Genomic DNA, 25,142 nt, shown 5'->3' on the forward strand with positions numbered 1-25,142 from the left:
AAAGTGACCTCATGACCTCCTCCAGCTCCCTACTCTTCGGAGAAAGGCCTTATCTCTGATACCCTCTCTCTTCAAAGTCAGAAGACCCACCCCCTGACAAGCCTCCGGTCTCCCTTGGGTGCTGCCATGACCTCCTCACTACCCTCCCTTCCCCCCTTTCTCCTTTCTAGTGCGTTCCCTACCAGAGAGAACTGGAGGAGCTTTGCAAACTGCAGACCTGAGGGGCTGCTCTTCTGATTCAAGTCCTTCAACAGCTTTCTTCTTCTGTCATCAAAGCTCCCTTTCTTTCCTGAAGTGTGACTCCGTACTGGGTCACCTGTGGAGCATGGACAAGATCGTAGATTCCATCCCTAGCAAGCCCCCCTTTCTCAGAGTTCATTCCCTTCCCTGGTCCTACCCGCTCCCTAACCTCCTGCGATGGTTAGTTTTATGTCAGCTTGACACAAACCAGAGTGATTTTGGGAGCAGGAACCTCAACTGAGAAAATGCACCCCCACCAGAGTGGCTTGTGGATAAGCCTGGGGTGCATTTTCTTGATTGATGGTTGATGTTTGAGGGCCCAGATCACTGTGGGCAGTGCTACCCCTGGGTCAGTGGTCCTGGGTGCTATAAGAACACAGGCTGAGCAAGCTATGGAGAACAAGCCAGTAAGCAGCGTTCCTTCACGGCTTCTTCTGTGGTTCCTGCCTCCAGGTTCCTGCCTTGAATTCCAGCCCTGATGTCCTGGGTGGTTTTGTGTGTCAACTTGACACAAGCTAGAGTCATCAGAGGAAGGAGCCTCAGCTGAGGAAATGCCTCCTTAAGATCCAGCTGTAAGGCATTTTCTCATTTAGTGATCAATGCGAGAGGGCCGCCCAACCCGTGGTAGATGGTGCCGTCCCTGGTCTGGTGGTCCTGGGTTCTATTAAGAAAGCAGGTTGAGCAAGCCAGGGGAAGCAAGCCAGTAAGCAGCTCTCCTCCACAGCCTCTGCATCAGCTCCTGCCTCTGAGAGCCTGCCCTGTTTGAGTTCCTGTCCTAACTCCCTTCAGTGATGAACAGCAAGGCTGAAGTGTAAGCCAAATAAACCCTTTCCTCCCAACTTGCCTTTTGGTCATGGTGTTCTATCACAGCGATAGAAACCCTAACCAAGACACCTGACTTCCCTTTGATGATGGACTGTGATGTGGAAGTGTAAGATGAAATAAACCCTTTCCTCTCCGAGCTACTTTTCGTCTTGGTGTTTCATCACAGCAATAGAAACCTAACTAAGCCAGCTCCTGGCTGTGTTCATTACCTATCTTTTTTTTTTTTTTTTTTTCTTTCCCGTTTTTCGAGACAGGGTTTCTCTGTGTAGTTTTGGTGCCTGTCCTGGATCTCGCGCTGTAGACCAGGCTGGCCTGGAACTCACAGAGATCCTCCGCCTGGCTCTGCCTCCCGAGTGAGTGCTGGGATTAAAGGCGTGCGCCACCTCTGCCCGGCCGGCCGTTACCTATCTTTTTACTCTTGGCCCTCCAGCTGTACCGGCCTTCTGCTGTTCTTCAGGCCCAACAGGACCGTTACACGTTCTGTTCCTCCGCTACTTCTCTCACTCACTGCAGGTTCTCTCTCATTCTTTCTAGCTACCACACAAGCAGGATTTCCTCAGCAGAGCCTTCCTCCTTGTCCCGTCTACTGGGTCAGGTCTCTTGCTAGATTATACCCACTCGTGGCGCTTGTCCCAGTGTGCGGTTGAATATTTTACTAGCCACAGTCTGCGAATAAGCGGTAAGGAGGAGCACACTGGTGCCCAGTGCCCGGCAGAGTAGACAGCAGTGGACACGACACTGAGTAAATACAGTGAGTGAAGCAAGCGCATAGAGCGTGCAGCAGGACGCATTGGCTCAGCGTCATCATTCAGGGAAAGCTTCCCGAAGTGGGTGGGTTCTAAGCAGGACCTTGAGATGGGCAGACTGAACCAAGCAAAATTGTGCTGGCGGAGCAAATCCTTCGACTGGAGCCTCATTTTTCGCTTGTAAAAGGGGCAAGGGTTAGGCAAAATGATCGGATGCTCTGAGATCTCACGCCCTCCCAAGGGAGAGGGCAATTTTTCCCGCCAGCACTCTAAATCTAACCCATTTTATTCCTATTTTAGGCGCGGAGCCTGATGGATCGTAAGAAGCACGGCAGGTCTGTATTTCCGCGCTCTAACGCCGGGCGGCGCTCGGAGACCAGCCACAGGGCCCGAGACACGGCGAGGACCGGGCCCCGGGTCCGCCCCTCGCCAGCACGGCGACCCGAACAGGAGCAGCCATACTGTGAGAGTAGGCCTGACTCGGCCCCAGCCTCCCAGCCCCGCAGGTATGAGCAAGTCACTGCAACATGCCTTGCGCCTGTGGGGCCCTTGATCCGTCTCTCAGGCACCGGTCTGTGGTGTCTGCTCAGATCCTTCTGCATACTTGGCCCTCCCCAACACCATCTGCTCCTTGGTTCCAGCAAAAAGGCTTCCTTTCTTCGCCTCCCCTTATCTGCCTAAGGGCTGGCTCAGGCTAGCTCTGGGACTATCTTAACAACACCTCTCGGAAGCCTTTCTAGAATACTGTGCTGTCCAAAGGCCCTTCCCCTGAAGCATGCATTTTGTCGCCGTCTTACATGGCTGCACTGGCCTGTTATCATTTAGCCGTGTTCCCAGGACCACGCTCTCAGGTTGAAGCCCCTGAGACAGGCCTATTGGATTCTGCGTGTTCTGTGTGCAGTACAAGACCTGGTCCCACAGAGTGCCCTGTGTTCTGTTTTTGGTTGTGGGCCTAGCAGTCTCTGCTCACTTCTTCTGGTTGTCCCTCACCTGGCCCAGTCCTGGACCTAGTTCCTTTCGACCTGTCCAGACCCCGGGGGTAACTACTTCCTTGCACAAGTCCCCCACATGCATGCTAGGGATGTCTGCAGTTCAACCACCCCAGGGAGGGGCCCTCCATGGGTGATAGAACCCAGCTGGAAGGACCATTCTACTCATTGTGACCCGCCCTGACCTCACAGACATCCTATCTACTGCCCATCCAAGAAGCTGGGGGAGCCTACCCTGGCAGGGAGGCCCTAATGAGCCACCTTTCCTCACCACCCCCAAAACATAAGGGGGAGCACAAAGGCCACAGTCTCCCCCGTGGTTCAGAAAGGTGCACTGGGCTGGGAGTAGGAGCCCCTGAGGCTGGGTGGAGTTGAGCTGATTGGGGTGAGCCAGGGAGACGTGGTCCTCATTAGCGCGACCTCTCTGCCCGTCCTAGGGGTAGCTCCTCCCGAGAAAAGGACCGAAGTGCTACAGTCAGTAGTTCAGTGCCCATGCCTGCTGGAGGAAAGGCTAGCCGAACCAGCTGTGCCCAGCCCCCGTCAGCACCTGAGAAGGCCCCCAACCGCCTGATCCATGAGAAGTCACCATACCTCCTGCAGCATGCCTACGACCCGGTGGATTGGTGAGTACTGTTCCAGGGCTGCCCTTGAAGCAGCTGGAGTCCCAAGCTCCTCTGAGACTCCCTAGGTGGCTGAGTGATGCCTCTTCCTGTCGGACCTAGGTACCCCTGGGGACAAGAAGCCTTCGACAAGGCCAAGAAAGAGAACAAGCCAATTTTCCTCTCAGGTATATACTCACCTTCCCCAGTATGGGATTCAGTGACAGGCAGCAGATTAGGGAAGGTCTGGTTCTGGGTCTCAGGGACCTTTTCCTGCCCTCATGGCTCTCTTTCATCTTAGTGGGGTACTCCACCTGCCACTGGTGCCATATGATGGAGGAGGAGTCCTTCCAGAATGAAGAGATCGGGCACTTGCTCAATGAGGACTTTGTCTGTGTGAAGGTGGACCGAGAGGAGCGGCCAGATGTGGACAAAGTGTACATGACTTTTGTGCAGGTGAGCCATCTCCTGCGGCAGTCTTGTCCACACCTGTGCGTGACAGCTCCCCTGACCTTGGCCCTCTCTCTCTTAGGCCACCAGCAGTGGAGGGGGCTGGCCAATGAATGTGTGGCTGACCCCCAGCCTTCAGCCTTTTGTCGGGGGCACCTACTTCCCACCAGAGGACGGCTTGACTCGCGTTGGCTTCCGAACAGTGTTGACGAGAATCCGTGACCAGGTCGGTGGATAGCAGGGAGGGAAGATGGCCGAGCCCGGGCTGAGGGACCACAGAGCCTGCAGCACGTGCTGACCTCCAGGTGTGTGCTCACCTCCTGTAGTGGAAACAGAACAAGAACACCCTTCTGGAAAACAGCCAGCGTGTCACCACAGCCCTACTAGCCCGATCTGAGATCAGTGTGGGTGACCGACAGGTGCCACCCTCTGCGGCTACCATGAACAGCCGCTGCTTCCAGCAACTGGATGAAGGCTATGATGAGGAGTATGGCGGCTTTGCTGAGGCCCCCAAGTTTCCCACACCTGGTCAGTGACCTCTGGCCTTTATAATGACCATGTTGACTTAGTTAAGTGGCCCAGTGACCCTGGCCTGTCTTGTATGGCTGAGCGGCCCAGTTCCTTTCTGCTCCCCTGTGGACCAGTGATATTCTGACCTCTGACTGGGGCAATGGCCCGTGTCCTCTGAGTAGATAGTGAATATCCCATCTTCCAGTCTCTGACAGAGACTGAGGGATGAGAGACTCCCCGGCCCTCTCACCCTCTTCTTCCTGCTCCACAGTGATCCTGAACTTCCTGTTCTCCTATTGGCTCAGTCACCGGCTCACCCAGGACGGCCCCCGGGCTCAGCAGATGGCCTTGCACACGCTAAAAATGATGGCCAACGGAGGCATCCGGGATCATGTGGGGCAGGTGAGGGGGAGGCCAGGTTCCCTGGAGGGGCAGCAGGGCTGGTGACAGAGGCTGAGATCAGCCTAGCCCCACATCCTGCCTGGCACTAGCCCCACATCCTGCCTGGCACAGGGCTTCCACCGCTACTCCACCGACCGCCAGTGGCACATCCCCCACTTTGAGAAGATGCTCTATGACCAGGCGCAGCTATCGGTGGTCTATTCCCAGGCCTTCCAGGTGACAGTGGCTTCCTCCCAATTTCAACCCGTAATTCCTTCTCACATCCTGGATACCTGGGCTCCCCCCCCCCCCCCCGCCCCGCTTTCCTGGGAGAACGTGCTCCATGAATCCGAGCTGCCCCAGTGCCCTCTATTTACAGACTCCATCCCCCCACAGATCTCTGGTGATGAATTCTACTCTGATGTTGCCAAAGGCATCCTGCAGTACGTGACCCTGAGTCTGAGCCATCGGGTGTGTGTCCACTGAGGCAGGCGGACCTGGCTGCAGGAGGGCTCAAGGCCTCCATTGCCTTTTGGATGGTGACCATCCAACTCTCCTATCCCCACAGTCTGGAGGTTTCTACAGTGCGGAGGATGCAGATTCTCCCCCAGAAAGGGGCATGAAGCCCAAAGAGGGTGCTTTCTATGTGTGGACAGTCCAAGAGGTCCAACAGCTGCTCCCAGAGCCTGTGGGAGGCGCCAGCGAGCCACTGACCGCCGGCCAGCTCCTCATGAAGCATTATGGACTCAGTGAAGCAGGCAATATCAGCTCCACTCAGGTGAGGACCTCCGGGGACACACAAGAAAGACCCCAGGCCTACCAAGTACATGAGCTCCTTCCAACTAAGGCTGTTTTTCTCAGGATTCCAAGGGGGAGCTGACTGGCCAGAATGTTCTAACAGTGCGGTATTCACTGGAGCTGACGGCAGCCCGCTTTGGCCTGGATGTGGAGGCTGTGAGCACGTTGCTCAACACGGGGCTGGAGAAGCTCTTCCAGGCCCGGAAACATCGACCGAAAGCACACCTGGACAGCAAGATGCTGGCTGCCTGGAACGGTGGGGTGACCCTCTCTGAGCACTGGTCCTATTTACCCCTTCAGTCTGCCCATTCCTTCTTCCTAGGCTTCTTTTCTTTATTTTGATTTAGAAAGAAATAAACGGAGACTTAGGGTCTAAGTAGCCTGCCTGGGCTAGGCATTTGGAGGCTCAGGTGTGTGTGTGGTGGGGGTCCCCGGAGAGCTTTCGATGGCCTCTTACCACTCCTGGTGCCTCTTTTCCTCCAGGCCTGATGGTGTCTGGCTTTGCTGTGACGGGGGCTATCCTGGGCATGGATAAGTTGGTCACCCAAGCCACCAACGGCGCCAAGTTCCTCAAGCGGCACATGTTTGATGTGGCCAGTGGCCGCCTGAAGCGAGCGTGCTATGCTGGCTCTGGAGGAACTGTGGAACACAGGTAGGGGGCTGGACAGACCAAGAAGCCATCTCCTTGTGTGATTCCAATTCTTGTTCTTCCCCTTCAATCGACTGATCAGTCACTCCCCCACCATGTGTGCACTTACTACTCCTGGACCCCTTGACTCTTTTGGGAAATGGGCTAACTGTAGCCCCAGGAGAGGTGGGTGTTGAGAATTAACAGAGAGAAAGTATGAAAAGTGTGCTGTCTGCATATTCCTAGGCCTGTCCTCAGACTTCCCTTCTCTCCTGTACCCCTAGTAACCCACCCTGCTGGGGCTTCCTGGAAGACTATGCCTTCGTGGTGCGGGGCCTGCTGGACCTGTACGAGGCCTCCCAGGAGAGCTCCTGGCTCGAGTGGGCTCTGCGCCTGCAGGACACACAGGACAGGCTCTTCTGGGACTCCCGAGGTGGTGGCTACTTCTGCAGTGAGGCTGAGCTGGGGGCAGACCTGCCTCTTCGTCTGAAGGATGGTCAGTGTGGCCGTGGGCCAGCCTTGGGTCCTGGTTCTAGGCAGGGCAAGGCATTTCCTGAGGGAGCCATTTGTGCAGCCTTGCAGTAAAAAGCTGATGTGGGGCTTCTGGCTTCACGTCTTTATTCCATGTGACTTTGGTAGTCTCCTGTTATTTCTGAACCTGCTTCTTGATATACAGGTGAGTGTAGAGGCAGTCATTCCTCAGAGTTGATGGAGAGGCTGTTCTAACTGTCCTGTGAGCATGCAGTGGTCTCTGAAACCCACAGATTCATTTGTTAAACAAGAATGCCTTGGTCTCTGCCTGCAGGAAGTTTACAGTGTGTGGTGGAGATAACCAGCAATAGGGCAAAATGTTAACACCCCCAGAGCACTGGGATTGCAGTAAACCTGGGACAGGTATCAACCAGGAGGAGCTGTGTGCTCATGGAGGCATTAGGAGAGAGTTTAGGCAGCGGAGAGTCTAAGAGAGCCCTAGGGGGATAGGCTGAGTGATGAAAGACCGAGAGACTGGGGGTGGTGAGAGATGCTGAGGAAGGAAGTGAGGGCTCAGGGGGTTAAGAGGGCTCTGACCAAAGGAGAGAGATGGCTCAGTGGTTAAGAGCACTGACTGATGTTCCAGAGGGACCGGGTTCAATTCCCAGGCTGTCTGGTGTCTGATCACACCAGGATAAAAATTAAAGAAAAAAAAACGGGGGGGGGGGGGAGAGTTCTGACCTGCTCTGGCTTGAATGTAAAGTGGTAGAGAAGAATAGGAACCGGAAAATCAGGGTGACCCACTAAGAGGACACGGTGTTTAGTCTTGGAGGAATTGCTGAAAGCAGCCAGGGATAGCACCTGAGATGGGGGACAGGGAGGGACTGGGGCCTGTTCAGGCAGCAGCCTAGAAGGATGTGTAGGTGGGTTAGAAGAGATGAAGGAGTTGGGTGATGCCTGTCAGGCCCCAGCAGTCCGTAGCTGGACAAAGGCATCCGTAGTGGGATAAGAAACCTGGATACTCACAGTTCAGAAGGATACAGGGTCTGTAAGAAAGAAACCATCAGACCAACACCACAAGTCCTTCCCCATCCTACCGCTGGACCTCATAACTCAGATCCAGTCTCAGGGCAGAGCCCTAAAGACCCAGTGACCTTCCCCCTTATCCTTTGCAGACCAGGACGGTGCAGAGCCCAGTGCCAACTCTGTGTCAGCCCACAACCTTCTTCGGCTGCATGGCTTCACTGGCCACAAGGACTGGATGGACAAGTGTGTACGCCTGCTGACAGCCTTCTCGGAGCGCATGCGCCGCGTTCCTGTGGCACTGCCCGAGATGGTCCGTGCCCTCTCAGCTCAGCAGCAGACTCTCAAGCAGGTAGGGAGGCGGTAATACGTGGACCGAGACCCAGGCCAGGAGGGAAGCTGGTGATGCAGCAGGGTCTGAGAGCCACGAGCGGAGTTCCAGGGCTGTCCCCAAAGCTCACTTACATGTGTGCAGGCCCTTAGAAGGTCAGGGGTCTCTGCTCCATGGAGTGGAGATATCTGTGGAAGGGTAGTGTCAGAGGAGACAGGCCTCCCTGGCCCTGGGGCATGCCCGTGAGGGCTTGTTAACTGGGCTGTCTTGAGTAAAAAGGCAAAATGGAGGGGCTAGATATGGGTGGTTGTGTGGCTGGTGAAGTGTTTGTAAGGCCCTGCGTGTTGGTCTGATGAATTCTGTTCCTATGTGCCTTACTGCTATTTCAACCCTTTAGTATACACACCACACACACACACACACACACACACACACACACACACACACACACACACACACACACTTGTTTTTCTGATTTGTGGGCTGGTGTGGGTCAGAGTGTTTGCCTCAGGTTCGCCTATGAATACTCGTGAGTGCCTGTATGTGTGTATGTGTGCAAGTATGTTTGTGTGTATTTATATGTGTGGCGTCCACTTCTCTGGGCGTCCTCTGTGCATGTATGTAACTACTCTATGCCTCTTGGTGTGTTGTGTGCCATCCAGTATATCATCTCCTGAGCACTCTCCCCCCATGTTTGTATACCCACTACAATGTATGACGTTGCCACTTGTGTGCATTCCTGTGTGTGTGTGTGTGTGTGTGTGTGTGTGTGTGTGTGTGTGTATGTGTTATACTTGGTGAGCATTGAATCTGATGAATCCTCCTGGTGGCTAAGGTGAGTCCTTTCCCTTCTTAAGAATACTGGGTGGGTGGAGGAAGGACGGGGAAGTCTTGGCAGCTCTTGGGGCCTAGCTTCTCCCTTTCTGACACATTGGATGATTTTTCTTGTACTGACCAGATTGTGATCTGTGGAGACCCCCAGGCCAAGGACACCAAGGCCCTGTTGCAATGTGTCCACTCCATCTACATCCCTAACAAGGTGCACATCCCTGCAAAGTTGGGTTTGCCCTCCGCCTCCCCTCGCTGAGTCTCCCTAATCAGCTCCCAACTTCCTTCCTTTTGGAGGCTTAGGGGAGAGGTCATGTCCCACTGGACTGTGCAATGAATGGTTCCTTCTCCCAGGTGACACTTTCTGCTCTGCCACTACCCCAGGTACTGATTCTGGCTGACGGAGACCCCTCGAGCTTCCTGTCCCGACAGCTGCCCTTCCTGAGCACCCTTCGACGAGTAGACGACCAGGCCACAGCCTACATATTAGAGAACCAAGCCTGCTCCATGCCTATCACTGAGCCCTGTGAACTACGAAAGCTGCTACACCAGTGACTGCCCAGAACCCTTTGAGCTGGGACAGAAGGCAAAACTTTTCAGCTGATAATGACTCAGGCCTTGCAAGACTATGCCAAACCTACAGCCACCTTGGCGAATCCTGCCACCAGATGGTCACAACCATCTTCACGGCTCCCCCATGGGCACCTACTCACCATGAAATAAACCTAACAGTGTCCTCTGGTGACCTTGGGACTCTAGCCTCTCTTGTGAGGGAGGACCCTCTGCTCTAGCCTGGGACCAGCCCTTCCTCTGAGAGTCCCCAGCCGTCTCCTTCGTCTCCTCACATTGTCCCTTCACCTTCCATGGGTCACTAGACTGGTCTTGCCTCTGTCCGTGATTAGTAAGCTTGAATGTAACTGAGTCAGTGGACCAAAAGCAAGTACAGGAACCAGAGTGAGGACCAGGTGTGTACTGTCCCAGGAAGGGAAGCCCCTGGTAGGAAGTGACTTGCCATCTTCCCCCTGGTCCCTTCATTTAAAGCTAGGGAAGGGATGGGGGCTCAGTATAGGCTTTAATATTCAACAGAAAGACATTTCCATTCACTGTAGTGTACTGTAGAAACTGCTATGACCAGAACCAAGACATTTCTTTGGGGGTACCCATTCAACCCTAGCATCACTACAGGAGGTCATGTTCATCCTCTGCTTCCAGAAGGATGGTCTGGGAAAGGGCTGTCTTGCATGCAGAGCATCTGTTGTGTTGGAAACCCTTTCCCAAATCCATCTGACTCCTGCTACAGAGAAGGCTGGCACCTTCCTAGGACTTCCTTCTGTCCTCTCAATGTGGGGAGATGCTCTTGAATCCCATCCTTGGCAAATGAATCTTCCCAGAAAACTCCAAGTAGCTGCCCTCAGGGAAGGAAGCTGGGAGATGTGCTTGGGATGGGCAGGTATAGAATGATGCGGTTGTGAGATTGTGGAGAAACTATTTCTTTGAGATCTGCTGAGTTTGATCATCATCCTAACCTCCAAGCCAAGCAACACAGATAGCTGGAAGAAACGGCCAGAGAGACAAAGAGAGATGGATGGGGGTGGGGGGGATACACTCCTAAGGGGATGTCAGCAGCAGCAGGAAAAAATGGAGCAGGAAAGACCCTAGAGACAGGGCATTGTCACACACACAGCTACACATGGTCACTGAGACCAGAGTTGTCTCAGTCTGGGCAGCGGGCCCTTTGGTGCAAGCCACCAGCCCATCTGGAGGGGATTAGCACTTCGGCCAATGAGGTCAGCTGGCCCCTTTCTTGATGGATCCCACTCAGCCTTGCCAGCAAGTCAAAGACTGGACACGTGGAGCCTGCCTTGGAGGGGCAGCAGGAAGAGAGAGTACAACATGGTGAGACACAGGTGGCCTTTTTGGCAGCCCCAGCACTGGATTTGGAACAATCTGGGTAGTTCATGTAGTCCCTTTGCCACCGTGGTCCCAGCGACCCTCATGAACGAGATGGTAAAGCAGGAACCATCAGCTTTCTAGAGCTAGCTACTGGAGGGCCAGAGTGGGTAGGAGTCTAGCCTGACACCCCTGAGCATCCCAGGTTCTCCCTGGGGTCTTCAGAATAACAGCAAAGGTGGCTGAAGCTTTTTCCTCCTGCCAGGAGGTGGAGGCATGGCTAGGAAGGAGAGTGCATTTGGTGTCGCCCCCCCCCCACTTTCCTTATGAAATCTCTCATTTCCCTTCTGCTATCAGGCAGGCACAGGGCTATGGAATCTTGTAAACAGATTCAGAAGAAGGAATTACTTCTCCCAGGAAGGCTGGGTTTTCCAGAGCACAGGCTGAATATAGCTCTTACTGGAGGTGAAGCTGATTTAAAAGTCCCACAACATCTCTTCCTCTTTCTTGGCAAGTGCCACCTTACCCCCACTTCACGCCCCCTCTTCTGTCTTGAGGAACTGGGGTAGCTGTGACCTAGGGTCACAACACACATGGCCTCATGGTTTGGGAGTTGTCATTTCATTTCTCTGAGCCCCAGAAATGGGGGTCCCATTTAATTCCCAGAGGTGTGGAGGTGACCAAATGGGATGCTTGAAACATCCCCTAGTAAAGAGTACCACAGGTGGGTGACTGATTTTGTTCTTATTAAGGGAACCAATAGGCAGTAGGGAAGGGGCAAAGGCCAGAGGCTGCAGGAGAGGCTTGCTGAGCAAGGCACATATGGGGTACTCCAGCAAACTCAGAAGACAGTTTGGACCATACAGATCTAACTTGGTTGGAAAACTGAGACACAAAGGAGCTTTTTTTTTTTTTGAGACAGATTTTCTCTGTGTAGTCTTGGCTGTTCTTGGCTGTCCTGGAACTCACTCTGCAGATCAGGCTGGCCTTGAACTCATAGAGATTCATCTGCCTTTGCCTTCCGAGTGCTGGGACTAAAGGTGTGGGCCACCACCACCACCAGGCTCATAAAGCTTTTTGTTTCCCTCCTTCTACTTCCTGGTTTGAGATTGTTCATCTAAAAGAAAGTCATTAAGTGCCCACTATGTATGCGTCAAACATTAGGCTAAGGCGTGGCTCCAGGAGCACAGCCTAGGGGCAGAAATAAATCTGTACTCATCATCTCTGCATAGACTTCGTACTGTGAGCATTCCCACCTTTGACTGATACAGCACTGTGTCCTCAGCTCCTTCTACTGTTAAGACCCTTCCTGAAAGAGGGGCCTGGAGAGATGGCTCAGTAGTTATGAACATTGACTGCTCTTCCAGAGGACCTGGGTTCAATTCCCAGCACCCATATGGCAGCTCGCAACTGTCTGTGACTAAAGTTCTGGTGGATCTAATTCCCTCACACAGACATGCAGCTCAAACACCCAAAGCACATTAAAAAAAAAAAAAAAAATCTCCAGAAGGAAAGCCAGTAGGAAGGGATGGTGCCAGAGTTGAGACTTGGAGCATGGACATGAAAGGCTTCCTATCTTCTCGTCTTCCTCCTCTCTTCCACCACTTAGGTAGCATATAGGGTTCCCTGATGCCCTAGGCTGTCCTCGGTGGCAGATCTCCCCCATTTGCAAACCCAGGGAAGTAGGTCTCAATTTCTCCAGCTGGTGCCTGCTTGTCTCTTTTCTTAGTATGTTCCATAACAGGGCAACCCAAGGATGAAGATGTGGAGCCTCTGGCCACTGGAGAACTGTGGGGGCTGGGCAAGCTTCTGGCCTCATATACTCCTCTCTGCTGCAGAGACTGGGTTATGAGAGTCCCTACCTCTAGTTGCCAACCCTAGGGCTTCAAGGTGGTGGCTGAAGGGCAAGCCCACCTGCTAGACTGAGGACACACAGGAGGGAGGGAAGAAATTGTCAGGTTGTTAAGAGGAAGCCTTAAATAGCTCCCCTCTCCCAGAAGAGGGCCCCGAGTTCAAGATTGGCGCCTCTCACTCGGAATGAGAGCAGAGACTCCCTCCAGGAGAAACAGGCACTTAGGGGATCTGCTCATTAGCATGAAATGCAAATAGGCCTGGCCTCATTTGCACAACTCAACGCTGGGATTTGGCGAAAGGGCAACCAGGAAGGTGACAGCGTAGCAGCAGCTCTGCCCTCTTCACCCCGCCTTGTCAACTGGCGGGAGTAGGAGCTGAGACGGCCCCAAACCCATGCCGTGGTGCCAAGAGGTCTCTGGAGGATGTGTGGGTTGTGCAACTTTGCCAGGGAAGAATATCTGGGAGTCAGGGGCTGCAGGAGGTGATCCAGTCCAATCCTCAGCTTTTCCGCAGAAGCTTGTGCTTTCCTGGACTACCGAGACTACGAATCCTGTCGCTTCCATCGTGTACACCCTACACAGATTGTGGAGACGTTTCCCTGCGTCTAACCTCAACGCTTCCAGCCCACCCTCCCCCACGTTCAGAATTCCAGCGGCGTTTGGGTCTCTGACACCCACAGCCTTTTGGAGGCACCAGTGGTGTGAGGGAGCTAGAACTGACTGAGTCCCTGAACACAGGGAGGTGAGGCAGGGTGAAAGCCAGGGTCTCTGCTTGCAAGCACACGCCTGGAAAGCACGCAAGCTCAAGCATCACTCCTAGCAGAGTGGTGGAGGAGAGTTAACTCTGTGGAGCATTTCTTTCTCAGGCAGACTTAAGCCGTATTGGGAATCTGAGAAAGGGGAGAAACTGAGGCACAGAGTGGAGCTTTGCATGATGGAATTGGTAAAACTCAGCTCTAGGAGTCATTCCCTTCCACAACACTGGAGGCCCACAGTGGCCTTTACAGACGGTCTCCACTTTGGGGCTGCAGGTAATCCAGGCTCTGTGGTCGGTCTGATGCCACTCCTGGGGGCCACGTTTTTCCAGCATGAAGCCCCTGAGAAGAGTCCCCACCCTGCAACGATCTCTAGAAACAGGAGATGACTCTCAGAGCATCAGCAAGAAGGGTTAGAGTTAGGCCAGGGTCAACGTCTTAGAAGTGGACCAGGGATCTGGACCAGTAAACCTAAGAGGCTGGTGGAGGACTCCTAGACCACACCCACCTCTACCTTTTTAGCCTCGCCTATTTGCCTCAGCCTGAAACACCGGGCATTTCACTTTCCTTCCCTTTCCCGAGACTGGCTCCGGGTTCAAGCGCAGGGTGGGTGGTTAACCAGGTGGAGAGTCTAATTTCGCTGTGGGAACCCGGTAACATTCCTAACTCCTGTGACTCTGTCTCCCTTCTTTTCCAACCCTGCTTAGAGCTAAGTTCTGCCTTCTGGCTGCTGTCCAATTCGGGGGTCCTGAACAAAAAAGATGTCAGAGGCCCGTAGGGGCTACCCCAGGACTCAATGCCAAATTCTCTGATTTCTAGAGGCTCCCTCCAGGGGCATCCCAAAGACCCCAGAGACCAATAGAAAAGTGGGTTCGGTCTGGGCAGCTGTCTGATTGGCCCCAGCCTTCGGGAGCGAACCCAGGGGCAAGAGGAGGGGAGAAAGGCGGTCCTGGTTTTGGGGTGGGAACCGGATTCCAGCTGTGGTTCTCTCCCCCGGTATCCCCCTCCCGCACTGGCACGGCGGCTGACCAATAGAAGGGCGGCTCTGGACCGGTGACGCACGGCGATTGGCTGTGAGGTTGGCTGGGGAGAGGCGGGGCCGAGGCTTGAAGTTGGAGTGAGGGATCCAGCTGTGGTGTGCGCCGGGCTGCTCGCCGCCGCTTTCGCTCGCTCGCTCCGCGTCTCGGCCGGAGGAGGAGGCAGTGGCGCCGGCGACAGCTACGGCAACGGCAGCCACAGCGGCGGCGGCGGCGGCGGCGGCGACATCTCCGCCTCCACCCCCGCCCGGGACGGCCCCCCACCGTCTCCCCGCCCCTCCCGGTCCTCTAACCCGCCGCGGGGCGGAGGAAGGAGCCGGCCCCCACCCCCTCCAAACCCACCCCCAAAGAGATCCCTCCTCCCCTCCCCCCCACTGCCTCTGGCGCGGAGCCGGGACGATGCTGACCCCTTAGATCCTGCTCCAGCTGCGCCGAGGGAAGAGGGGGCGCCCCTCCCCGGACCCTTGCCCTCTACCGGGTGGCCCCTTTCTTCCTCCCTCTCTCGGGGGCTGCTTCGCCGAAGGTAGCGCCGATTCGGGCAACCGGAGCCTGGGCGCGAAGCGAAGAAGCCGGAACAAAGTGAGGGGAAGCCGGCCGGCTAGTCGGGGAGCCCCCGGGAACCCAGGGGAAGCGGGACTCTCGCCAGGCGGGGCTTCCCTGCGACCCGGCGCCCCGAGGGCAGCATGCCCCTGCGGGCAAGGGGAGCAGGGCTGAACTGGCCCTCCTGGGGGCTCAGCAAGCTCTCTAGAGCCCCCCACATGCTCCCCCGCCGGGGTCCCCCAGTTGCTTGAGGACACCTCCTCTGAGGGGCGCCGCTCGCCCCTCTTCGGACCCCCCGGGGCCCCGGCTGGCCAGAGGATGGACGAGGAGGAGGATGGAGCGGGCGCCGAGGAGTCGGGACAGCCCGGGAGCTTCACGCAGCTCAACGACCTGTCCGGGGCCGGGGGCCGGCAGGGGCCGGGGTCGGCGGAAAAGGACCCGGGCAGCGCGGACTCCGAGGCGGAGGGGCTGCCGTACCCGGCGTTGGCCCCGGTGGTTTTCTTCTACTTGAGCCAGGACAGCCGCCCGCGGAGCTGGTGTCTCCGCACGGTCTGTAACCCATATCCTTCTGGGCACCGCGATGGGCCGGACCAGGGGGTCCACAGGGGGGCGGGTCGTGTTGCCACAGGGGACCGAAAGCCAGGTGAGTTGGAGAAGTGAGCCTGGACTGTGGACAGTTCAGAGGGGGACTGCCGAGGAGGGGAGGGGGCGTCCGAGTAGAAGCGGAGACTGGAGCAGGTCTGGTGGGTACCCCCCAGATGAGCCCCACCTCCGAATACACACACCTCAGTCTTCCTTGGGCGGGGGTGGAGGGGTAGAGGATTGAAATCCAAGCTGGGAAAAGAGAGGAGACGTGACCCTCTGGTACGCAGCTGGATGCTCTACAGATGTGGGCAGAGGAGGGTCGTCATCCTCCAGATGTGGGCAGCTTCAGGAGCCTGGGCTTTCTACTCCTCCAGCTCGCCCGCCCGCCGCGGGTTAGCGAGCTGGGTTTGGTTTTCGAGTTTGGGGGCAGGGGTGGGGAGGAAGCTGCGGGAACGGAGGAGGGGAGACCGCAATCTCCTGGGGTTTCCTTATGCCCCCGCCCCAAAGTTTGCGGCGGATTCTAGGGTCCAGTCGCCCAACCTGGTCCTCAAGGCTGAGGTTTTTTACTGACCTAGCGGGAAATGGGGGGGGGCAGGTCCTGTTACCCCCCCCCCCCAACACCCTCCCAATCCGCGGGTTGGAGGCACAACAAGGAGATTTCGGCGGCGGCTGATGTCAGGGGTGCAGAATGAGAACAAGATGTGGTGAAGGGGGAGCTGTCTGCCCCCAGAGCTGGACTGTAGCCCCTTTCAGAGAGAGCCCAATGCGGCCAGCGCCCTCCCCGCCTCAATTCTTTATCTGATGTCGGGTGCCTAAGGTTGGGTTGGGGAGTTTTGCGCTGTTTTTTTTTTTTTTTTTTTTTCTTGTGTGTGTGTGGGGGGGAGACCGACAAGAGCTCCGGCAAGTGGGGGATGGGATTAAGCTCGTCCACACACTACGCCTTCCCTTTCACAAACCAGAGTGTTCCAGCTGATGGCAGACCAGGTATGGGAAACCGCAGTCCTCTGAAAGTGTTGGGGGGACCAGGAGACTGCCAGTGTGTTCACTAAGGAGGACTGAGGTCGGGCACCCCAAGCCTACCCTGTGGCTAGGTTTTGGAAGTGCATGCCCCACATCCCAGGCAGATGAATTTTGCTCTTCACCCGCACCTCTTCCCAGCCTGGAGCGGTCAGGGGGCCCCTCGCCCTCTAAAACCCGTAGCACAAAGCACAGGCTTGACTGACGCCCAGCTCGGGGGTACCAGAAAGGGGGGGGCTGGCTGGCACTAATATCCCAGGAACCCCTAGTCTCTTTTGGCTCTCTCCTTCCAGCCCAGAGGCTCTCTGGGACTCAGGGTGGGAGACCCCAGTTCTACCCTGTAGCCCCTGAGAGCCCAAGCCGGGCTCTGCTTTGGAGAGAACAGGGGCAGTGGGAAGCTTGGTGCCGCCTTCTCTCTGCAGCGCTGACTCCTCTAGTGCGCAAAGCAGGATATGAGCCTGAGTCCCCCACCCCCTGCTCTACACTCTGTGAGTCTTCAGGAGCGCCCCTAATCATCCTTCCCAATACTTTGCCCCTTCCGCCTGTCCTTCCTTTCTCTGAGCTGAAGAAAGGAGAGCAGGGGCCTCTGAGGTCTGTGGCCTCTCCAACTGCTGCCAACAGACAACACATCTTGAGTGGTGAGCCTCCATCCCAAGGTCCCCTGCTCCGTGACCGAGATGGAGATGGGAAAAGAAGCCCTCCTCTCCACTCCTAACCATATTATGAATGGGGAAGCCCCAGCAGTGCTTGTCTTCTCCACCTCAGGGATCCTGGGGTAACTGGACGATCTTGTCTTCCTCTCCTTCCCAATGCCCCCTAAGAACAGAGCTCTTGGCAAGCATCTCTGCCCACTTGCCCTATCTCCAGGTGGAGGATCTGGAGGTAAACGCTTTCCTGGAAGGAGATAAGAGACTAGGCTTGTAAGAGGGAAGAGAGGTGGGAGTTTAGTGTTAATCTGGAGGTTGGGGAGCAGGCCCAGTCTGGAGGGGGTGGTCTTGGTTGTGTAGAACCTATGTCCCTATATCTAGACGAGCTAGCAGGTCAACTGGGGGTATGCTGAGAACAATTTCTTGGTAAAGGGGGTTGCCTGCACTGTGCTCTCCATCGTTCCAGCTCCAATCCTATCCAAGTGACAAGGGCAACTGTACTTCCCACTGCCAGAGAGGGGCTCTGAACTGCCCCGTAGCTCCCCCCTGTCCTTTCTCTCTTTTTGGTTTCTGCGAGGCTTCTGTTGGCTCCAGGAGTCCCCAATGTAGGTCATGAAGACATTGGTCCTGAGGGACTTGAGGACAGTCTTACCACCCCCAGTTAACTGAAACTAGTTAGCCTTTTTCTTACTATACTTTTCTTGGCCCCCTCCTCTTGCAGCCTCATTAAGAGGCCAGATTTCCTAGAGTGAAGAGCTAGATGCAGGTAGGGTGTGTGTGTGTGTGTGTGTGTGTGTGTGTGTGTGTGTGTGTGGTGTGTGTGTGTTGGGGAGGAAGGACAACAAGAGGTAGAATGGACACGAAAGTATATGTTCCTGTATTGGGGAGAGCAGAGACCTGGGCCCCAACTAGCACCCAGGCAGGCCACAGCCTCCCAGGTTACGGGGAATGCTGGCCTTTGCAGTGTGTTTCTTACAGTGTGAGGGCGTGCGTTTCCCCTCCCGGGAAGGAGTTCCTAAGCATTCCCTCTCGGGCTGTTGTGTCACATCTGGAAGTTTGTGTAGGAGTTTCTCCAAGCTCAGAGCCCAGCACAGCTTTTTCTCATTTGGAAATCACAGGCTGGCATTTGGGATGCCGAGAAAGGAGGGGTGGGAGGGGGCCAGGGAAGGAGAGGGGAGCCTGCCAGGAGTTGGGGGGAGGAGAAGGGGGAGGCCTGAGAGGCAGGAGTCCTAATGGCTTCCAGAAGTGAATGTGAGTGTGGGACTGTGTGTCACTGTGTGTGTCTGAGTGTGTGCCTCTAGAAGGGAGGAGGCCCTAGGAATTTCTGTAGTCTTCCTTACCATTGTCCCAGTGCCCCAAGTGTTCCTGTGCTTCCCAAGGAAGGATTCTCCACTGGGTCCTCAGAGGAAGTGTGTGTGTGTGTGTGTGTGTGTGTGTGTGTGTGTGTGTGTGTGTGTGTGTGTCTCGGAGGGGGGAGGTTATTTGAATCTCATATGTTCCTCGTCCCCTTTCCAAACCCTAGACCATCTAGAGAAGATTCTGGGGAGAAGGGCTAGAGAAAAGAATAAAGTGGAACTGGGGGCAGGGGATCTTCGGCAATCTGTCCCAGATCCTCCTTTCTTCTGGGTCATATAGACTCCTCTGCACGCACTCTGCTCCACTGCTGGGGGACTCCCCATCACCCCTCGTGCCAGTTGGAGCCGTTCCTGGGATTACCCCTCCACCCTGCCCCCCTTCTGCTGCTCCCGCCCCAGCTCTCACCCCTCCCTGCCTGCCTTAGTCGGGATGGCGACAGACACACTGCTCACACACACAGACACGCACATGCTCACACACACACACACACACACACACACACACACACACACACACACACACAGAGTCACAGACGTTTGAATCAGATTTCTGGCCTATTTCCCCTCCCAAAGATTCCAGTGGCGCTCTCTCTTGTGTCTCTGTGTCTCCTGTCTCTGTCTCTGGGTGGGGCTGGCTGCCTTTCGGGCAGGCTTCAGTTTTCAGTTTAGTTGGAAACCTCTCTCCCCACACACCCACACACCGGAGCTGGGGGTGCACAGGGAAACAGACTAGTTAGAGGGAGGGGGCCTCTGTTGGGGAATCCCCTTTTCTGAAGGGGAAAAAATGAGCACAGGCCATCAGACTGAACCCCTGAATCTTCCTCCACCCTAGGGAACATTGGATCCCATAGACCACCAACCTCTCTGTGGCATGGGTGAGGCAAGGACGTGGCCCCCACCCCCCAACTCTTACTAGAAGGCCAGAATTCCTGGGTCCAGGCCAATTTCCTCCTCAGTGTTCCTTAGTCTCACATTTCCAGACTTCTGGGAGGGAGGGAGGCAGCTAGAAGACCTGCTTGCTGTCTGGGTTCACACCCCAGGCCCAGGGCCTTAGATCTATAGTTGCCAGGCTAGGCCAAAGCTGTGTCTAGATAAAAAGCTATGGAGAAGACTCATTTGTGGATATAACATGCTCTATTTCCCTCTCCCAGGAAGGAGAGGAGGGGGAGGGAGGGTAGAGAGGTCCTCTTCTGCCATTCTCTTTTTCTCTGCTTTTGATGGTGGGCTGTGGGGAGGAGAAAGATCCTCCCCTCTCCTGCTCCCACCCTTTGGGATCCACTCCAGCCCGGACAGTCACCATAGCAACAGTAGACATGTGACCGCACAGGTCTCTCATAGTCACTATGGCAACCAGTGTCCCCCGTTCCCTTGGTTACCATGGAGATCTGTCACATGGTTTCCCCCCAACCTGATAACCTGTGGGCCTCCCTGCTTTTCTTTCCTTGCATGGACAAGAGAGCAGTCTGGGCAAGGGGAGAGCTTGTGTAGGGGAGGGGGATGTCTCTTTAATTACCATGGCAACAAATCCACACCACCTGGTGACACATTCTCCTGTTGTTATGGCAACAGGAGAACATCACACAGTGACATACTGCCATGTTCCCAAGGAAACAAGCCCCACCCCGGGAAGGGTGAAAGACCCTCTTAAATAATCCTCTATTTCAGTTATTCTAGATTTTGTACTTATCTACAGTGAAGGGGAAGGTAGAGTGCAAGGCGTGTACCTGGGTGCAGGCTGGATTGCCAAGGGGCCTGCAGAAGGGAATTTTGGTGAAGAGCCTGATGTGGAATTGTCTGGGGTCAGATTCTGACTACCAGGGGCCCCAGTGTGAGCCTGTAAAAAGTAGGCGCCTGAGAGGGGGCCGTCTCCTCTGTGGGGTCAGCTCTGTTACGCCCCATATCACCGTGACTGATTTGTCACTGCAGAGGGGAACATCAGGAAAACATGAGTGGGGAGGCAAATCTGGCTTCTAGATCAGCAGACAACTGACGGATTGATGTGTTAGTTCATTCATTCATTCATTCATTCACTCTTCCTGTGCACCGATCATCTGCTATGGACTATATACTGCACTGGGCTCTGTGTGTGGGTACTGTGAAGGATGTAGCCGAGGATCCCTACCTGCCAGGAGCCTGTAGCCAGCACAGAGAAAAGCCAAGCATATGGATGACTTCACTCGGTAGAGTCACTGCCATTAGACGTCCCAGTACATATCCTGGAACCCTTCTCCCCTACTATTGTTCCCGCGGGCCCCTCCTGGGTGCTGCTTCTCCTGCAGAGAGGAGTGGGTTAGCTTGAGGAGCATAGACCAGTTATTAAGGGTAATTGTGTCCTTTTCCTTCCAAGTGGTGGCTTTCTCCCTGTTTTCCAGAGTGACCCCTGGCTGACCCCCATTCTGGAGAGAGATCCGTCGGCTACACTCAGGAAAACAGCCCCATAGAAACACTTCATTTCCCCCTCACCTACTTTCCCGCTTCAAACACAGGCTTTTATTTTATTTTTTTTACTCTCATTTTTTTTTAAAGGGATGGATATGAGGGAAACTGAAATGTCTCAGGATTTCTAGGGTGCTAGGCACAGGGGGTGACAGCGATGTGCACCCAAGAGAAGAGAGCCTGCTGACAGGAATGAGGAGGGCTTCGAGGTGGTCGAGGGAGAAGTCAGTGTTGGAGATTCAGCACAGTGATGGGGGCCATCTGGGAGGATGGATTTGGGGTCTCTGAATCCTCCTGATTATCTCTTCATGCCTGGTGGAAGCCTTCTCGTCTCAGAAGCAAGGCTAAGACAGGAAGGGTCTGTGGGCTCTGGGGCCCTGAGTGGACTGGCAGGACAGACAGACAGCCGGTTGCCACACCCCGTCCTCTTTCCTTCCTAGACTGTGCTTTGCTCTTTCCGCCTCGCTCCTATCTTTTGATGAGGAAGCTAGGCTGGCTTGTTGTTCATCTGTGGGGTCCAGGGCCCGGAGCCTTCTTTATCTAGAGGTCATCTTGTATATCCTCATGCCAATGGGCTGCAGGCAGGTAAACCAAACCTTTCAACAGAACTCACCACGCAGAAAGGCCCAGGACAGAAGTCCCTCTGCCCCTAGCTGCTTGGGTCTGGGTTAGAAGGTACAAAAGGTGTGGTGGTCGCCTGGCCACATGTATGGTGCCACTACTGCCCACTCTGCACAGCTGAGGCTTGTACCAAGTGCAGGGTCTGGCACGGGTTTTGATTCCAAAAGGCGTGAATGTGACTAAAAGGCTGAGGACTTGGAGAAGCTAGGGCTGGAGAGAGAGCCTTGGGTTCCTGTGAAGTGGTGACGGGGGGCAGAGCTGCAGATGTGGGCTTTCTTTCTGGTACCAGGGCTATCCCGAGTCCCTGCCTGCTGGAGCAGTTGTGGCGCAGGGAAGATAATGGAGTAGACCATGAGCTTGGAAGCCTTCATCTCGTCTTGGCTCCTTGAGCAACTTTGCCATATGACTTGGCTTCAGCTCTCTGGGTCTTGCTGTCCTTGGGTTGTGGGGAATAAAATGATCCACCCTGGATGCTTCACGGGGCTGTTGTGAGCAGCAATGGTGGCATTGTGTGAAAGTGCGTGGTAAACTGTAAGGCAGGCTTAATCCGACTGTAGGTTTGTGTAACACATTCGCATACATTATCTCACTTGCTTCTCACATCTCCCCAGTGCGGTGGGGAGAGGAGGATCAGATTCAGAGCAAACTCATGGAGCCTGGCATTTCCACAATCAATTCTATTCCCTACATGGCTTGTGCAAATAGTCAGGGTATTTACGGCCTCCTCTGCCTTACAAATGAGGAAGATGGGGCTGGAGAGAGAAAATGACCACGGCAGACCAGTCCTCTTCCACCTCACTTGTAGTGTTTCCAAAGGCAATGGGAGCTTAATTGACAGGTCGCAAGTGTTAGGTATGGCATGGGAGGCACCTTTAACTCAGGCTCTGGATAGCTGTTTCCTTGACCCCTGGTACCTGGTTCGAGCGCATCAGCATGTTGGTCATTCTTCTCAACTGTGTGACTCTTGGTATGTTCAGGCCATGCGAGGACATTGCCTGTGACTCCCAGCGCTGCCGGATCTTGCAGGTGAGTGTGAGTGCGTGTGTGTGTGTGTGTGTGTGTGTGTGTGTGTGTGTGTGTGTGTGTGTTGTCTGTCTGTCTGTCTGTGTGTATTAGAGGAAGGATTGAGTGGTTCTTGGATCTTAAAGCCCTGAATTCTGGTCTGCTAGAAGCCCTGATCCAGCTGGTGGGCACTGGGTGGGGTGGGTGTGTCCCCCATTCTCCTCAGTTTCAGCAGCTCCTCCTCCCCACCTTAGGCCTTCGATGACTTCATCTTTGCCTTCTTTGCCGTGGAAATGGTGGTGAAGATGGTGGCCTTGGGCATCTTTGGGAAGAAATGTTACCTGGGAGACACTTGGAACCGGCTTGACTTCTTCATCGTCATTGCGGGGTGAGGGCTAGGGCTTGGGTTAGGGTGGGAGAGCATTGGGCAGGTCTCCTGCCTGTCTGGCTGTCCACTCTGCTCTTCCTTTTGGGTCTGCTCTCCTCTGAGGAGACTGTCATTGCTGGGGGTGCCCCGGCCCCCTAGACAGAGAGCTGATCTTCAGCTTCCCTTGGTGGAGGAGAGGGAAGAGTCCTAGGTCATCCTGCCACCACAGCAGGATTCTTCACTGGCTTCTTTCAAGTGGAGTTGGCCTCAAACTCAAAGGGCCTCCTTCCCGGCCCCTCCCCACAGGATGCTGGAGTATTCGCTGGACCTGCAGAACGTCAGCTTCTCAGCAGTCCGAACAGTCCGTGTGCTGCGACCGCTCAGGGCCATTAACCGGGTGCCCAGTGAGTGACCCCTTAGCCCTCCCCCCTGGACAGAGGGCCCTCAGAGGAAATGCTTCATGACCTGACCATTTGAAACTGAGGCAGAGGAGGGACCCAGTCAGAGCCTCTAACCCTGGTGTTATCACTAGGAAAGCTACCTGGGAAAAACCTCTATTCCACTCGTTTCAGCCAGGCTTTGGGCCAGAGTCTTAGAAACACCTCAGATGACCCCTTTCCAGGGGAATAAGGGTGGGTGGGGACCAGTGGAGAGATCATCCGACCAGCAAGAGGAGACACAAATTGTTAATGGTCTTTTTGGTTTTCATTGGTGTGACAGTACTGGCATGGAACACCACTTCTCTCAAGACAAGGCCACTCCACGCCTTACCCTCCGGCTGTGGTTGCATTTCTCCCCCCCACCCCCACTTCCCACCCCCCCCCCCCCTTCCAACTCTTGCAGTGACTGCCGAGACCATTATCTAAATTAAACCGCATTGGTTTCTGGAGCCAGCAAAGGTTTGGCAGCTTCAGCTCCCCTGACATTCGGCCCCTCCCCCTTTGCAGGCCCCCTTTGCAATTCCTCAGCCTGCATAAGCTGCAGATGGTCCCCACTGGGGCCTCAGGAGGGGGCGCTGTGCCTGACTTTATGCCTTGCCTGATGCTGTGGTAACTGCGTGTGTGTGTGTGTGTGTGTGTGTGTGTGTGTGTGTGTGTGTGTGTGTATGATCCGGTTACTTCTGGGAGGGCAGAGCTGCTGAATGAGTCCCGGGGAGTAGGGGGGGCATGCTCCATGTTAACAGGAGATCCAGAAGAGAGGCGTGGCTGGCCTCCTCTCCCAGGTGACAGTTGCTAGATTGATGGACCTCAGACTAGTCACTGCTGTAATTCCCTTAATGCAAGCCCTGAGGAACTGATCTTAGTTGGAGCTCTGAGGAGCTGAAGGAGGGTGGAAGGAACTGAGGGGACAAGGACTGGCCGGCTGCTCAGGGAAGGGTGGCTGTAGTAACCAGGAAGATTAATCAGTTGCTGTGTTAGTGTTTAGAACCTTTACCCCTGAGAAAGCAGGGCCCACACAGGGCACTTTGGGGGTCAAATGGGCCACTAGAGGTCCATCGGTTCGACAAGGGCTTGGGAGGTCTGGGTCTCCTAAGGGCTAGTTCAGGTACTAGTCCTAGACCTGGAGTGAGGAAGGAGAATGGATCCCTAATGGGGCTTTTATTTGAGATTGGAAATGTGGTGGCTTTGTCCATGGAGGGAGCGTTAGCTGCTATACTCCCAAGAAGACAGAGTTGTATCTCTTCAGACCCTGATTTCAAGATCCAGCCCCAGCAGGGAACAGAGATGCAGGGCTAGGGGCTGGGGGTGGGCTCAGAAACCTGGTAAAGTGCTGGTCATCTTGGCTGCCTTCCAGCCTTCCTCCAGGAGATCTGTCTCAGTTTCCCCAATGGCCCCCAGGGGCCATCCTTTAGGAAGGTCAGGTGACTGTGTCTGGTGAGAGAAGGAAGTGGGAGGTGTGTGTGTGTGCCTGTGCCTTGGGAAGCAGGATTTGGAAGCACAAAAACCTAAATTTAAGTCCTGGCGCCTACATTTAGCAGCTCCCATCCTGAGCATCTCACGTCACTTCTGTGAGCCTCAGACTTCTCATCTGTAAATTGGGGGTGATATCATCAGCCCCGTGGGGACAATGAGAGAGTAAGGTGGGACTCAGAAACCTGAGAGAGCTTTGGAAACCACAGTTACTCTGGATAAGTGTTGGTACCATACAGCAGTTCATATGGGTGGACCGAGGGGGCTTCAAGGACTGCCTGGGAGATGTAGGCATATCTGTCCGTCTC

General features: G+C 55.0%; 2 protein-coding genes across 28 annotated transcripts in view; both read left to right on the forward strand.

The window, feature by feature from the left end:
- Positions 1 to 1,869: 1,869 nt before the first annotated feature.
- Positions 1,870 to 9,564, forward strand: Spata20 (spermatogenesis associated 20). Of its 3 annotated transcripts, none has more exons than XM_052756548.1 (17): positions 1,870 to 1,991; positions 2,112 to 2,317; positions 3,238 to 3,423; positions 3,523 to 3,587; positions 3,701 to 3,855; positions 3,932 to 4,075; positions 4,176 to 4,377; positions 4,631 to 4,761; positions 4,873 to 4,977; positions 5,137 to 5,211; positions 5,309 to 5,518; positions 5,602 to 5,794; positions 6,022 to 6,190; positions 6,451 to 6,662; positions 7,813 to 8,012; positions 8,950 to 9,030; positions 9,204 to 9,564. In XM_052756548.1, exons 2-17 carry the CDS (start codon positions 2,124 to 2,126, stop codon positions 9,372 to 9,374), a joined length of 2,493 nt encoding a protein of 830 aa, XP_052612508.1. In that variant the 5' UTR covers positions 1,870 to 1,991; positions 2,112 to 2,123; the 3' UTR covers positions 9,375 to 9,564. The 3 variants fall into 3 exon arrangements, with proteins under 3 accessions (XP_052612508.1, XP_052612510.1, XP_052612509.1); XM_052756549.1 differs by having other exon boundaries at positions 1,907 to 2,006; XM_052756550.1 differs by lacking the exon at positions 5,137 to 5,211.
- Positions 9,565 to 14,449: 4,885 nt separating this feature from the next.
- The window catches only part of Cacna1g (calcium voltage-gated channel subunit alpha1 G), a 65,842-nt gene continuing 55,149 nt past the window's right edge, over positions 14,450 to 25,142 (forward strand). For all 25 annotated transcript variants that reach the window (XM_052755716.1, XM_052755724.1, XM_052755725.1 and 22 more), the window contains exons 1-4: positions 14,450 to 15,453; positions 22,469 to 22,581; positions 22,812 to 22,945; positions 23,231 to 23,328. In XM_052755716.1, the coding sequence (XP_052611676.1) occupies positions 15,213 to 15,453; positions 22,469 to 22,581; positions 22,812 to 22,945; positions 23,231 to 23,328 (586 nt within the window). In that variant the 5' untranslated portion in view covers positions 14,450 to 15,212. The remainder of the gene's footprint in view (positions 15,454 to 22,468; positions 22,582 to 22,811; positions 22,946 to 23,230; positions 23,329 to 25,142) is intronic.

This window comes from Peromyscus californicus, unplaced genomic scaffold, assembly GCF_007827085.1.
Source record: "Peromyscus californicus insignis strain IS unplaced genomic scaffold, ASM782708v3 Scaffold_3__1_contigs__length_106647218, whole genome shotgun sequence".
NCBI classification, from domain to species: Eukaryota; Metazoa; Chordata; class Mammalia; order Rodentia; family Cricetidae; genus Peromyscus; species Peromyscus californicus.